Here is a 14,016-nt window from a genome sequence, read left to right on the forward strand (position 1 = left end):
GTAGAACTCACTCATATAAAGTTATTTTAAAGAAAGTAGAACTCACTCGTATATACACTTGTATATGCATTAAGAGTCTTTGAAGAAGGGAACAAAAATCTCGAGAGAGAAAGTGAGCAACCTGTTCTTCCTTTTCCCGTTTCTCTTCCTCAGTTTGACCAACTGTTTCTGTAAGACGCCGCACTTCGTCTTCTAAAGACTGTCAGACTTCCTCCCTTGTCACGGTCTCCATGGTGTACCGCTTCTGCTCTTCATCAAATCTCTTCCTCGCTGCCTCTGCACTCTTTAAGCGCTCGCCAGCGCATTTTTATCTTTCAATACTCTCTGTTGCTATGTATAAGTCAATTTACAGGAACGTACAAGAAAAAACACAAAAAACAGAATATCAGCCATGACACATTATCATCATTCACGCAACTACATCATCATTCCATCCAACATTCATGCATTTATGCATAAAATAAATGATGATTTTGATCATTTAATTTATAAATATTTGCATTATCCATACATTAAAAATATTCTTCCTATTTAAATTATTGGGGGGTTTTTAATTTAAGAAAAGCAAATATAAAATCTTGTCCATGAAACAAAGCCCAACATTATTCTGGACTTTTGCAAGAGTAGTTATGTATGATGTATGATGTAAGATGATGTAAGATGGGAATACAGTTAAAGCGTGAGATAAATGATAAGATACAGTGAGGAAGTCAAAGAGAGACATATATGACGCAAGTCGAGGAGAGAGTTGACGAAAGAGAGAGATATATATGATGAAGATGGGGAGAAATAAATATATGGAGGGAGAGAAATGATGATGATGATGATGATCCAAGAAAGGGATTGAGAATTAGATAGAGAGAATGATGAAGCGAGATGGGGAGAGATAAAAAGAGTAAGGAGAGATGATGTAAGATGTGAGAGAGTTAGAGAGAGAGAAATGATGCTAAATGCGGGAGAGGTAGAGAGAGAGAGAGAGAGATAAATGATGCAATATGCGAGAGAGGTAGGGAGAGAGATGATGCAAGATGAGAGAGAGGTAGAGAGAGAGATGATGAAAGATGAGAGAGAGAGGTAGAGAGAGAGATGATACAAGATGAGAGAGAGGTAGAGAGAGAGATGATGCAAGATAAGAGAGAGGTAGAGAGAGATCATAACATGCATTTTTAGTACCTTAACAAGATCATATTCACATTAAACTAATTATATACTTATTTGCATTAAACTAATTATATACGCACATTATCAAGCATAAAACGATTAAATCTTTTTTAGAATAGTATTTTGAATTTTCTGAAAATTTAATGTATTTTTTGAGATTTTTCTGACAACAGACTCTGAAAGATATAATTTTTTGAGTCAGAATATGATTTTTATGGAATTTTTTACATTACATTCGTAAATATATATTTAGTAATATATAATTTTTCTAAGTCAAAATATATATTTAGTAGTATTTATCATGCCTTTATTCTATTAAGTACGAATTTAAAAACTCATTTCAAATCTCTGTAGTTTGTGATGCCACGTGTCACCATTTGATTTGTCGAACGCGGACGAATCATAACTGAAGATAATAATAGGTGACAGCCAATAATTTGACTACATCGATTTATAATGCAATTATGGATAACAAATTATGTTTGTCCTTTTTTTGCATAAGGTGACGTGGACAAATCACAAAAAGCTTCTTTTTTTGAAATAAATGTATTATGTGGACTGAGGCAGCACAATTGAATTTTATTTGGTAAAAAAATTTAAAAATTTCCCCCCACTTTCCATGAAATGGTCAACATTTTGCGACTGCGCTTTTGTGTCATGTGACACCTAGGACCACGGGCACATGTGGCGCACATGTATACACGCGATGCTCATGTGTCACAACCCAATTTGATAAAGAAGTGGATTTTTCTGATGTGGCCGTGATGATGTGCCGTCATGTTAGTGACGGGATACCTGATTTTGTAATTTTCCCCTTCAAGTACACGTGGTGACACCAAAAAGTGCTAACGCGGAAGACGAGAAAATGTGGAATCACGAGGATTTGACAGTACAACAGAAAACAGAAATAAAGGCAGTGCCAGAGCCGATGACGAGGAGAAAGAAAAAATCATGGGCTAGAATTTCTCCAAATTCAATTAGCGATATCTGACTATCCACAGGTCTGATTGAGCTGAAATTTTCAACATTGCGTTGTCTTCCCCCGACACCCCCCCCTCTTTCCATCCATACCCTTTGATCAATAAATAGAGGCCTGGATCACTGTGAAATTCATCGTGAACTTGCTTCCTACTTATGCGGGAAAAAGCATTGGAGAAAAGGGGGAACTTCCCGGCACTCGCAAAATTGTTGTAATCCTGGTGGAAGGTAAGGATCTAAGGTAAAAATCTTCGCCTCACGTTGCTCTTTCCCGGCATCGTCGTTAGCTTAATAAGGGTTTAGTATCACCTTTTCGCTATAATATCACCGACTTACAACCCGATAATCTCGTCTCCCTCTCTACCATCACACAGTTCACACACTCAATCATTATCGTATCCGTCGCATTCTCCTCCTCATTCATGTGCCACTCCGTGTAATTCTATGTTCATTTCCTTTTTTCTTTGCTTATTTTAGGTTGGAATTATAGTTATTTATTACCTTTTACATGATATCACTATCTGGCCTAGTAAATTCTGGTCTTTATCTATTCTCATATCGAATGACAATATAGTAAGAAAATTGAACCCTTAATCATCGTTCCCTGAGGAGATGAGCCATACTCATCATTAGCTAAATATTTGTAGGTAAGTACTGATATATATTTATTTCATAATCTCAATTATCCACGACGAGTTAAAAACCTAAAATTGAGATTATCAATAGACAGAAAAAATGTAGAGGGAGAGATGATATATCAAGATTGGGAGAGAAAAATATAGAGAGATATAAGCAATACAGGAGGATAAAATAATGAAGCAAGATAGACAGAGAGAAAGGCAGCGAGAGATTGGCGTTAAAGATGTGACTAGTTGAAATTGATAAACTAGAAACTAGGGTTAACTATGTTGTTTAAGGATTCTGATTTAGCAGACAACATTCATAATTTACCTTAGAAGCAAAGAGAGATTAAGGGTTGAATCTGATTGAAGCAAGTATTTAAAAATTGAAAAATTAATTTATTTCTATTGAATTATAAATTAATTCTGATTAAATTAAATAAAAAATAGAAAAAATAAATTCAAAAAATTCTAGAAAGGTGATAAAATATTATTTCAGTTTAACCGAGTTGATTTGAATTTCAAAAAACAATTTTGAGAATTTTATGGAATTTTCTAATGATAAATAATAGTTAATTCTAAATAAATTAATTTAACTGTCACTTTGGTAGGGCTCGGCGGTGGGGATGGTGGGAGGTATGTTGTGTGTACATGAAAAGAAGAAAAGTGTTAAGTTTTAAATTTAGGGTAAGGGCAATCCGGATGCTAAGTGTAGTCACATTAGGATTCTCTATAACCTTCAACCACTTCTAAAACTCCTAAAACTACTCAATACAGTGGATAACTGGCTTGTTCCCTTGAGAAAACTCATGCCACTGATCAAGTGCGTTATGTAAGTAAGACAGGGAAACTATAAACTCAAAAATAGTGAAAAATTAAGTCATTATTGATTTGAGTACGAACAATGAAATATATAAACCAATAATGATGCAATAACTCTAGCTATTGGATGAGTATGGCTTGTCTCTACAAGGAACATACATTAGGGATTTGACTATATCTAGATAGTGATTCACATAGGATGAGAAGGGCTATGTATAAAGTAAGATACATAAGACAAGACATAGGTGAGAAAATATGACTAAGATGAGTAGACATTAGCGATTAAGAAAGATGAAGACGTAGGGGGCAGATGGTGGACGTGGAAGAAAGAATGAAGAGGTAGATGGTCTAGGGTTTATGAGTTAACACATGATGAGATTGTGGCGGTGTAGATGATACATGACGTTGGTGGAAGATAGGGTTTGCCCGTCTCGATACCAGTATTGGATTACTGTATCGAGACGGAGGCTGTACCGGATACCGAAAATCAAATTTTTGGTATCCATTTTTTTCGGTATCTGGATATCAGATATCAATATCAGATATCGGTTGCTACAGCACCGATATCCGATATCGATATCCGTCTCGATGTCGTCATCCGCGTCCGTCTCTCGAGGAGAATGACGATATCGGATATTGGGCGTGGATATCGGATTTTGTTATCCAATTTAGAGAGGATATTTAAAAATATAATTAACCCATAATTATTCAGTGGATAGAATGGATCAACGTGGGCAAGAGGGTAATTGGGGAAATTTTTGATTGATTAAGTGGCTCGTTTAATATCTACATCTGAATCTTTTCAACTTCTTCCATATGGGATAACAGGATTCAGAGTTTAACATCGAACTCTGAATCCTTTTATCCCATGGAAGAAAATAGAAATTTTCAGCTCTATTTATTGGACGATGTGTTAATATATTAAATAATCAACATATATAAGGGCCTTTAAATATAGCTACTATATTTAAAATATATAAGGGCCTTTAAACATTAGTCAATGAATGTGATAATAAAATTTATTTTTTCTGTCGATACCGGATACCGATATTCCGATATGGAAATCCGATATCCGGTATCCAATAACCATTTGGTCCTTACCCCCTCGATATCCGTCATCGATATCCATCTAGACCTAAAGGACGAATATCGACCGATATCCGTTATCTGATATCAAACACCGTCCCAGTTTTTTTCTGGATATCAAATATCCGTTGTTCGATATTGGATATCAGACAGATATCAGTTGGACAATCACAAGTGGAAGATGATGATGGATTACGGTGGAGGAGGAAGATGATGATGGATATAGTAGATGATATTGACCTAGATAATCTATGTGTTGGAGAAAGACCAATCTAAGGTAAGAAAATAACATTAATCCCTATGTTTTTCTGGGATTAGGATGATTTTATGATGCAGATCAGACTCTCTTCTTCTCTGCTGACCTTCTCTAGCCACTCAGGACACCAAGAAAATCCTTCATGGACCTTCAAAATCTTACTCTTGTTCAATTGGCCTCCCTAGGAGGAAGTGAGTGGAAAGATGTTTTCTACAATGATCAAGGGCTCAAATAGATCCAACCTTACAGACAGATAGAGGAGATAAAGCCATAGGTGCCCTCAAAATTTCAGCTCAATCAACCTTCTAGATTATCGAATATCAAACCCTGAAGTTGCACGATTCATAGCTGTTGATTTGAAAGCAATTCTCTCTCTTCATCCTTGTCAGCGCCGTCATGTCACTTGAAGTATTTTTTCCTCTATCATTGAATTAAATTCAATGATTGCTACATATTGGTCAATGTCATCGTTGATTGCTTCAAGTATTTTTTCGCAATCGAAACTTAATACATCAACACATTTTTAATGAAAAAATTTTAAAAGGATATGTTTGCTCCACGTGTCTCATAACATATCAGTGACACCACAATTTTTGACCATCCAACTGAAATAAACAAATACAATTCCACGTTTCGTTGAATCCTGTCCATGTACAAATTTATCGCCCAAAACATAGGTCCTTTTTTATTGGGCCACATCATCACAGCGGTAAAAATAACAAGAAATAGAATCGCCAATGATTAATGCCATTATGGAGTCACCAGTCGTGATGTCAGAACGGTATTATATAGTGATTGGTTCATGCCAATCATTATCAAGAATTTTATATAATTCAAAATATCATTCTAAAAATTGATCATTTAAGGCTTAATAACACGCATATATAACCAAATTAACTGGAATAAACATGTAAATATCATTATACTAATCTGTTAATAGTGCCTACTATCAGGAACACACTTTTCCCTATGCGTATCATTCATGAACATCCATGGGTTGGTCTTCCTGATTCAAGTTGTGTAATTTGTACATAATCATGAATATCTAGGACGGCCCCCACAACATTATTTCAACAAACTGTACCACTTAAAAGTAGTTGTTGATCTTTGATTCCTAGTCTAAGTACTCGTTCAGGGGTCTATTGTCTTCAAATTAAAGGGTGTATAACCAAATATGTTTTTTTGGGAAACACCCCAAGGTTCACTAGGGTTTGGGTGGTTTCTATGACTAATATCTAGGCATTGAGTCTGATTAGTATGGTTCTAATAGCGGGTAACTCAATCCAGATTGATCTTCCCTATGGAAATCTACAAGGAGTCTGGGAATCTAGGGGAGTGATACAATATCTGAGACATCGTTAAATGGAAAAATTTCCAAAAAATGGAGTATGTCTATGAAGTAAAAAGATGTATGTAAATGGAAGTCAAGGTTGGGGGGGTATCCATATTGAATTGCCCTACTGGATCACCTGTAGCTAAGTGTCACACTGTCAAATCCCGAGCTAGGTCTCTTGCTCGAATTTGATGTGTGTCGGCCTCAATGTTCAGGGAAAAACACTGAGCAGCCTTGATCTCTTGCAGCGGAAGCTCTGGAATTGATTAAGATGGCATAGAAAGGGGTTAGAGGAGATGGTGGGGATGTAGCCCCGTCAGGAAATAGGGTCATTGCATTGATATCATAAAAGAGTACATCATCATTAGGGATCATTACATGGGGAAAACGAGGGGTGATACAACGAACGAGATGAGGTGCTTTGTGCTGAGGTAGTGCTCCCAGTGCACCACATACCTTAGTCTCCTGGCGGGATGTCTCTCGGCCCCGCGCCCCGCACACGCAATGCACGCGCTGCCCGCCCGGCCGCTGCGCGGCACCCCGCACAACTTCGTGTGCTGCAACTGCGACACACCGCCCGGCCTGCGCGTCCCACACCCGCGCGCAGCGCTTCACGCTCCCACACACAGCGCTTGGCATTGGCTTGTAGCGTTGGCGCCTGCGCGTGGCGCTTGGCTTGGGCGCGCAGCGCTTGGCGCGCGCGCGCGCACACTGATCAGCCCGCGCGCCCAGCACGCACGAACCATACCTGATCCGTCCCGCCTTGGGCGTGGACAGGCACGTGCACCATCTGTAGTGTATCACCACGTACAGGGGCAATGGCCTGAAAGATCAGGTATTTGGGCATCACTACCCATAATGACTCAGTCCTTTAATGTCGTGAGCTGAATACGCGGACATGCCCTCCCAACAAGCACGCAGGCCTCTAGGCAGGGAATGCCGCCTAGTTAGGGGCCTAACACTAAGTTATAGAATGATTGGGCATGTACAAAATCATGTTTCATGAAGACCTACATGAATGTTAGTAAATGAGATGGTGAAAACCCAGGTTTGGCTCTAATTCTAAACTGATGTAGGACAATCATGGGGAGTGCGTCTTATCCGACTTAGGTATATCATTAGATGGATTAGTAGGCTGTGAATAACCTATGTGATATAGTCAAATAATAATTTTCTGGTTATTTAGGGATAATGATGATGAAGGTAAATTAGGGTCTTAGTTTTAGTGCTTTTACAAAGTTAATATCACTAGACAAAATGAAATTCGTAATTATATAAACTTGCCAAAATATGTACAATGGGAGTGAGGTCACCTGCATAAGGACTGGCCTTTAAAAATATATCTAATACTTGAGTTAGGGTTTCAAAGAATAAGGTATAATATGGATGACAGGATAAATTTTATGTGTAATAAAATAAGAAAGAGATAAAGTGATAAAAATAGAACATTCTGATAGGTAGTTAAATAGGTAATTAGAGTAAGGATGGCATTTGATGCAGAACAACAGGAGATGATGGACGTAGAACGACTTTGGTGACAGAAAAGGGATGACGGGGAAGGCCAAATATTGGGCTGGTTTGGAGAGGGGATGGATAAAACTGACCACAATTCACACGATCGATTTCGAAAGATTTAAATATGATGAAATAGTAGTGGTGCAGCCCCTTTCCTCATCGAGGGCGGGAGTACTGTCTTCAACCACCGTGATGATGCCAAGCACCAAAATCAATACTATCGAATCCACGCTCACAAGAAAACTCAAGAAATACCTAATCCACTAGTAGTTGAAAATTCCAGAAAACCTAAAACAAATTCGATGGCGGTGGAAGAACTTCTCGCGGAACACTGGACGAAGAATACGAACACCAAAGAGTTTGAGGGGTACCTCTGCACCAGGAGGGCGTGACGAGGGTGCAGAGAATTCTGATCGTATCGTTGGCGGGATGATTCACGTGCGCTTCGACAGGGTGTCCCGGATCCAACTGCACTGTCAATTAGCGGGGGGTCAAAGGGGGAGTCGCCCTCTTGTAGGGTGCGGGGCAGCGCCCCGACACCTAGACGGTATGCGCGGCGACCAGTAGTTGCGAGGGCGTCCGGGAGCACGGCGGGCGCGCGCTGGCGGTCGGAGACTCGGAGGCTTGGGCGACCCTGGCGAGGGCGGCCTGGCGCTGGGGCGGCCGAGCGCTGGGCGATCTTGGCGGGCGGCCTGAGCGTTGGGCGGCCCTGGCGAAGGCTGCCAGGCATTGGACAGCGGGCGCTAGGCGTTCGGCGGCCTGGGCACTAGGCAGCCCTGGCAGGGGCGGCCTGGCACTTGGGCGGTCGAGCAGCCGGGCGCTCGGGCGGCAGGGTGCTGGGCGGTCCTGGCGGGTGGCCTAGAGCTTGGATGGCTGGCCGGAATGAACGTTGGGCGGCCCTAGAGTGCGCGGCCTAGCGCTTGGGCGATCCTGACGACGGACGGCAGGACACGAACAGGCACGGAGAAGGAGCGGTGGTCGACGACTTGAGGCGACGGCGACGGCGGCAGTAGCGACGGTCCAATGGGAAGAGGGCTAGGGCAAGTCCTCCAAGAAGAAAACTCAATTCTTGAAATAAAACTTGCCAAATGTTTCTTGCAGCATTGGCCTATATATATAGGCCTTGGAGGAAAGAGAAAATGCGAGAGATAAAAATAAAAGTAAAGGTAGGCGACGTGATATCATGTCACGTCAGAGGACAGTTCTTGATCTGGCGTTGACGACGTGTCATAATGCGTGACGGGGCATGCGTAGGTGGAGACGTGCTTGATGGGGCATGCGTAGATGGAGACGTGCTTGATGCCGGTGTGTTGACTTGGTCGGTTGACAGTGGCGGCGTGTCCGTAGAAGTCGTGTTGACGTTGTCGCCATCAGCATTATCATGATATATGACAATGAGCAAGTAAATCTAGGCAGAACGAAATATTAAGATGTAGAAATCTGCTCTAAGAGTTTAAAGATGCCCCTAGAAGCACCACGATGCTGACGAGTTGAGGGTTAGGGTGTGCTTTAGTGTGTGTTCACATCATATTTCTCTATGCTGGCGTGCTTTTTAAATGTTATGTAGCTCCTCAGGTGCTTTTCTGAGCTCACCGAGACATCCTAGAGTAGCCATAGGGTCTTTACTGGACAGCACTGCAATTGACCAAATCTAGAATGGGTCTCACGCTGCCACTGTAAATTTCCGTTGGACGATACTGAGTTTAGGTGAGAAAACCCTTTTCAAAGGTATAGGTCAATCATTAGATGTCGTAGATTGGAAGTGTCCAGCCTTGGGGGTCTCCATAGCCATTGGATTGTCTCTAGTGATCCCCTTGGCCAGAAACCGCTAGCGGACGACAACCTGGGGCGATGATTGATAGATTTGGTCCTGGTCATAGGATCCTCCTTAAAGAAGACTTAATGGTTGTGAGTCAATCGCAATTGTGTACCCCTTTGAATTTCCATTGGTCTATCCCTATCTCCATGACAGCTGACCCATCAGCCACCTAGTTAGCCATCCTATCAGCACATATCATCTTGATTCTCCATTGGAGTGGGCCCCTTTGTCCTCGCCAGCATACGTGACCAATCAAAGACCTGAACAAGAAAAAAAAAGTTAGTAATTTTGGTGTTTTAAATCTCTCCACCTGATCTTCTTAAAGAAGATCAGACAGCTAAAACTACATTGGGTAAGCTCATCATTAGGTAGGCATTGAGCGAGGTTACCTTCAAGCTTGGTCAATTTTTTATTCTCTAAAGATTGCATCATGTTGGGTCGCGATCCTTTTCTTCTCTTGTCGCCTTGGCCTGAAACAGAGCTGAAAGAAAACCATTACATAGCTATCCCATATTGGAAACATTAAGAAATTTGATTGCTATATAAAGGTTAATCTGCAATGTAAACCAAAATAAATAACTCATCTCCCTTGCACACATATGCGGAATGCCCATTCCTCCTTTTCTTTGGCCTAAGGTGGGCCATAATGGGCTCGTTTTGCCTGGGACCTTCATGTGCTACTGCTACCTTGGTGTTCTGCCTTGTCTACTTCCTGTTAATGCTCACTGGCCACAAGATAGATTTAGCATTATGCAATCAGTAGCATACAGTTGGCTTGAACGCTGTTGCGCCTACCTGGCTTAGCCAGTGGGCACTACTGCCAAATCCATTTTTTTATTCTTCGTGTATTTTATATTAAATTAAATTTAACCCTGAAAATATAAAACAACACACTTGAGAGAATAAATGAGCCCAAAAATCTGTTTCGCCCAATTAGTATTCAATATTAAAACATATTTTGAATGATAAATTATTGGGATAATATCAGCATGATAATTCATATTAAAATGAGGATAATATCAACATGATGATGCTAAACATAGCATCAAAGGATGTATGATTTCATTCACAAAAAATGGATATGTGTGATGACAACATAATTGTCTCTCAAAGATGGGAGCACTGTCCATTAGAATGGCATTCAAGACTGCACTAACATCAAATTTTACTTTACCTGTGTTCAAACCTGGATGCAATGGCAAAAGACGAGGAGATTAAATGGAGTAGGTCATGGACTAAGGGAGAGGTGAACTACAAACCTTTGATGTGATTGTGATGCAAGGCTATATAGATGTGTTGATGGAGGTGCAGCAACGTGGAAGTGGTCTGCAAGTGAGCAGTTGTGGGCGGCTCATGGAAGGCATGTAAACATTGCATATAGTTTACAGCTGGCTTTTGGGCCTCTCATGGGGGATAAATTCATAAGGGCATCTTTTCTAATTTCAAATTTGATTAAGGCGAAAGGACACATTCTACAGGTTCATATAGAACTAGAGAGTGAATGGGTGGGGAAAGAGGAGGACAAGTTTGTTTCACGGCGGGATCATATCTCAAAAATAAATAAATGTGGGGTTTATCTGCATTGGGTGTCCCTGGTGGTGGGCCCTTCTCGTTCCAGCCAATGGGGAGGCTGGATCCAGGCCTTGTGGTCCCCATCAGTTTCCCCTTTATTTCTCTCTCCTTTCCTTCTAAAGATGTGCTTATTCTACTGTTTCAAACATCTCACATGCCTTAGTTTTTCTCTCCAAGGAAGGGCACACTTCTGGCCCATCATTTGTCTCTCTAAAAACATCTCAAACATTACCCATGCCTTAGTTTTTTCTCCGAGGAAAGACACCATTCTGGGCCATCATTTATCTCTCTAAAAACATCTCAAACATCTCCCATGCCTTTGTTTTTCTCTCCGAGGAAGGACACCATTCTGGGCCACTAAATTTCTGACATCATTTGTCTCTCTAAAAATTTCTGAAAACTAGACATCCGTATCCCCTTTCCGTCATCTCCAGTTCCTCTCTCACTAAATCTCTCTCTCTCTAAAAATCTCTGAAAACTAGGCATCCGTATCTCCTTTCCGTCATCCCCTGTTCCTCTCTCACTAAATCTATCTCTCTCTCTCTCAAAAAATATCTCTGAAAACTAGGCAGCCGTATCCCCCCGTTCCTTCCTCTCTCACACAATCTCTCTCTCTCTCTAAACATTGCGGAAAACTAGGCATCCGTATCCCCCGTTCCTCTCTCACAAAATCTCTCTCTCTCTCTATAAAACCAGTCCTTGGCTTCTCCACTTCCTCCATCCCCAGTCCTTTTTTCCCACAAAATCTTTCTCTCTCGCTCTCTCTCTCTCTAAAACCAGTTCTTGGCTTCTCAACTTCCCCCATCCCCAGTTCCTTTTTTCCTCACGAGAAGGCGTCTCTCTCTCTCTAGAATCCCCTAAGAATCAACCCTCGGCGTTCCCATTCCCGTCGCCTCCTGCCCTTCCTCTCACGCAAAGACTTCTCTCTCTCTCTCTCTCTAAAAATCAAGCCTTGGCGTCCGCGTTTCCCTCATCCCCCGTTCATTCTTCTCTCACAAGAAGACCTCTCTCTCTCTCTCTCTTCATTTTTCGCGATCAAAATCAATCCTTGGCGATGGTGGGAGGAGGGAAGGCGCTGGATGAATCAGCGCTGGCTGGGGTAGAAGAAGCAGATGCGATCTTCCCACAAAGAGGGTGTTGCTTCTTCTGGGTTCCCACTTTCAGCGGCGGAGATCGCGCCACGCCACCCACCGCCGGCGGATCGGGCGGCTGGGAGAGAATCAGCGCCGGCGTAGGCGGTAGACCAGCGGCGGACCCGTGGTGGAGACGGGCTCTGATGAAGGTCCGAGAGTGGTCCGAAGTCGTGGCCGGGCCGCGCTGGAAGACGCTCATCAGACGGTTCAACCGGTCCGCGCCATGGTGCGGTGGGGCGCGCCAGGCTAAGTTCCAGTACGACCCTTTGAGCTACGCTTTGAACTTTGAGGATGATGGGGCCTCAAGAGAGGAGTTTTCATCGCGCTTTACGATGCCCAACTCTCATGGAGGGCCCTGTGCGACTACCCATTTCACCTGAAGTTGAGTTCATGTATTTCGGGTAGATTTCTATGAATGATTATCATTCTTCGTTTCTCTTCCTCCGGCTCAATCTTTCTTCATTTTTCTCTCTTCTTCTCGCGCTAACCCTCTATTGTCTATCTCTCTCTCTCTCTCTCTCTCCCCTTATGTCTTTCGGTATCTAACTCTGTTTCTTTTCCTCTGTCTTACCGTCCCTCTCGCTCAATCTTTCTTTCTGAATCTTACCCTGTCTCTCTTCCTCTCTCTTACCGTCCTACTCCCTTAATCTTTGTTTATATCTCCCTCAGTCTTTCTTTCTGTATCTAACCATGTCTCTCTTCCTCTCTCGTACCGTCCCATTCCCTTAATCTTTCTTTTTATCGCCCTCAATATTTCTTTCTGCTTCTAACTCCGTCTCTCTTCCTCTCTCTTATCGTCCTACTCCCTTAATCTTTATTTTTATCTTCCTTAACCTTTCTTTCTGTATCTAACTCTCTCTCTTCCTCTCTCTTACCGTCCCACTCCCTTAATCTTTCTTTATATTTTCCTCAATCTTACTTTCTGGATCTAACTCTGTCTCTCTTCCTCTCTCTTACGGTCCCCTTCCCCCAATATTTCTTTCTTTATCTAACTCTGTTTCTTTTCCTGTCTTACCGTCCCATTCCCCAATCTTTCTTTTTATATCCCTCAATATTTATTTCTGTATCTAACCTGTCTCCTTCCTCTCTCTTACTATTCCACTCCCTTAATCTTTCTTTTTATCTCCCTCAATCTTTCTTTCTGAATCTAACTTTGTCTCTATTCCCCTCTCTTACCACCCCACTTCCTTAATCTTTCTTTTTATCTCCCTCAATCTTTTTTTCTGAATCTAACTCTGTCTCTCTTCCTCTCTCTTATCCTCCCACTCCCTCAATCTTTCCTTTTATCTCCCTTAATATTTCTTTCTGAATCTAACTCTGTCTCTCTTCCTCTCTCTTACCCTCCCAATCTCTTAATCTTTCTTTTTTTCTTCCTCAATCTTTCTTACTGAATGTAACTCTATCTCTCTTGCTCTCTCTTACACTCCCACTACCTCAATCTTTCTTTTAATATTCGTCAATATTTCTTTCAGTATCTAACCCTGTCTCTCTTCCTCTCTCCTACCATCCTACTCCCTTAATCTTTCTTTTATAGCCCTCAATATTTATTTCTTTCTATAACTCTGTTTCTCTTCCTCTCTCTTACCCTCCCACTCCCTTAATCTTTCATTTTATCTCTCTCAACCTTTCTTTCGGTAACTAAGTCTGTCTCTCTTCCTCTTTCTTACCGTCCCATTCCTACAATCTTTCTTTCTGAATCTAACTCTGTCTCTGTTCCTCTC

General features: G+C 41.6%; 1 protein-coding gene across 1 annotated transcript; it reads left to right on the forward strand.

Moving 5' to 3' along the window:
- Window positions 1–11,727: 11,727 nt before the first annotated feature.
- Window positions 11,728–12,735, forward strand: LOC144709828 (uncharacterized). Its single transcript, XM_078583475.1, has one exon. It carries the CDS (start codon window positions 12,217–12,219, stop codon window positions 12,673–12,675), a length of 459 nt encoding a protein of 152 aa, XP_078439601.1. The 5' UTR covers window positions 11,728–12,216; the 3' UTR covers window positions 12,676–12,735.
- The last annotated feature ends 1,281 nt before the right edge of the window (window positions 12,736–14,016 follow it).

The sequence above is a fragment of the Wolffia australiana genome, chromosome 11 (assembly GCF_029677425.1).
Source record: "Wolffia australiana isolate 7733 chromosome 11, ASM2967742v1".
Classification (NCBI taxonomy): domain Eukaryota; kingdom Viridiplantae; phylum Streptophyta; class Magnoliopsida; order Alismatales; family Araceae; genus Wolffia; species Wolffia australiana.

Coding starts and splice junctions, on each gene's coding strand:
- LOC144709828 (XM_078583475.1), top strand. CDS start 12,217: ATGGTGGGAGGAGGGAAGGCGCTGGATGAATCAGCGCTGGCTGGGGTA.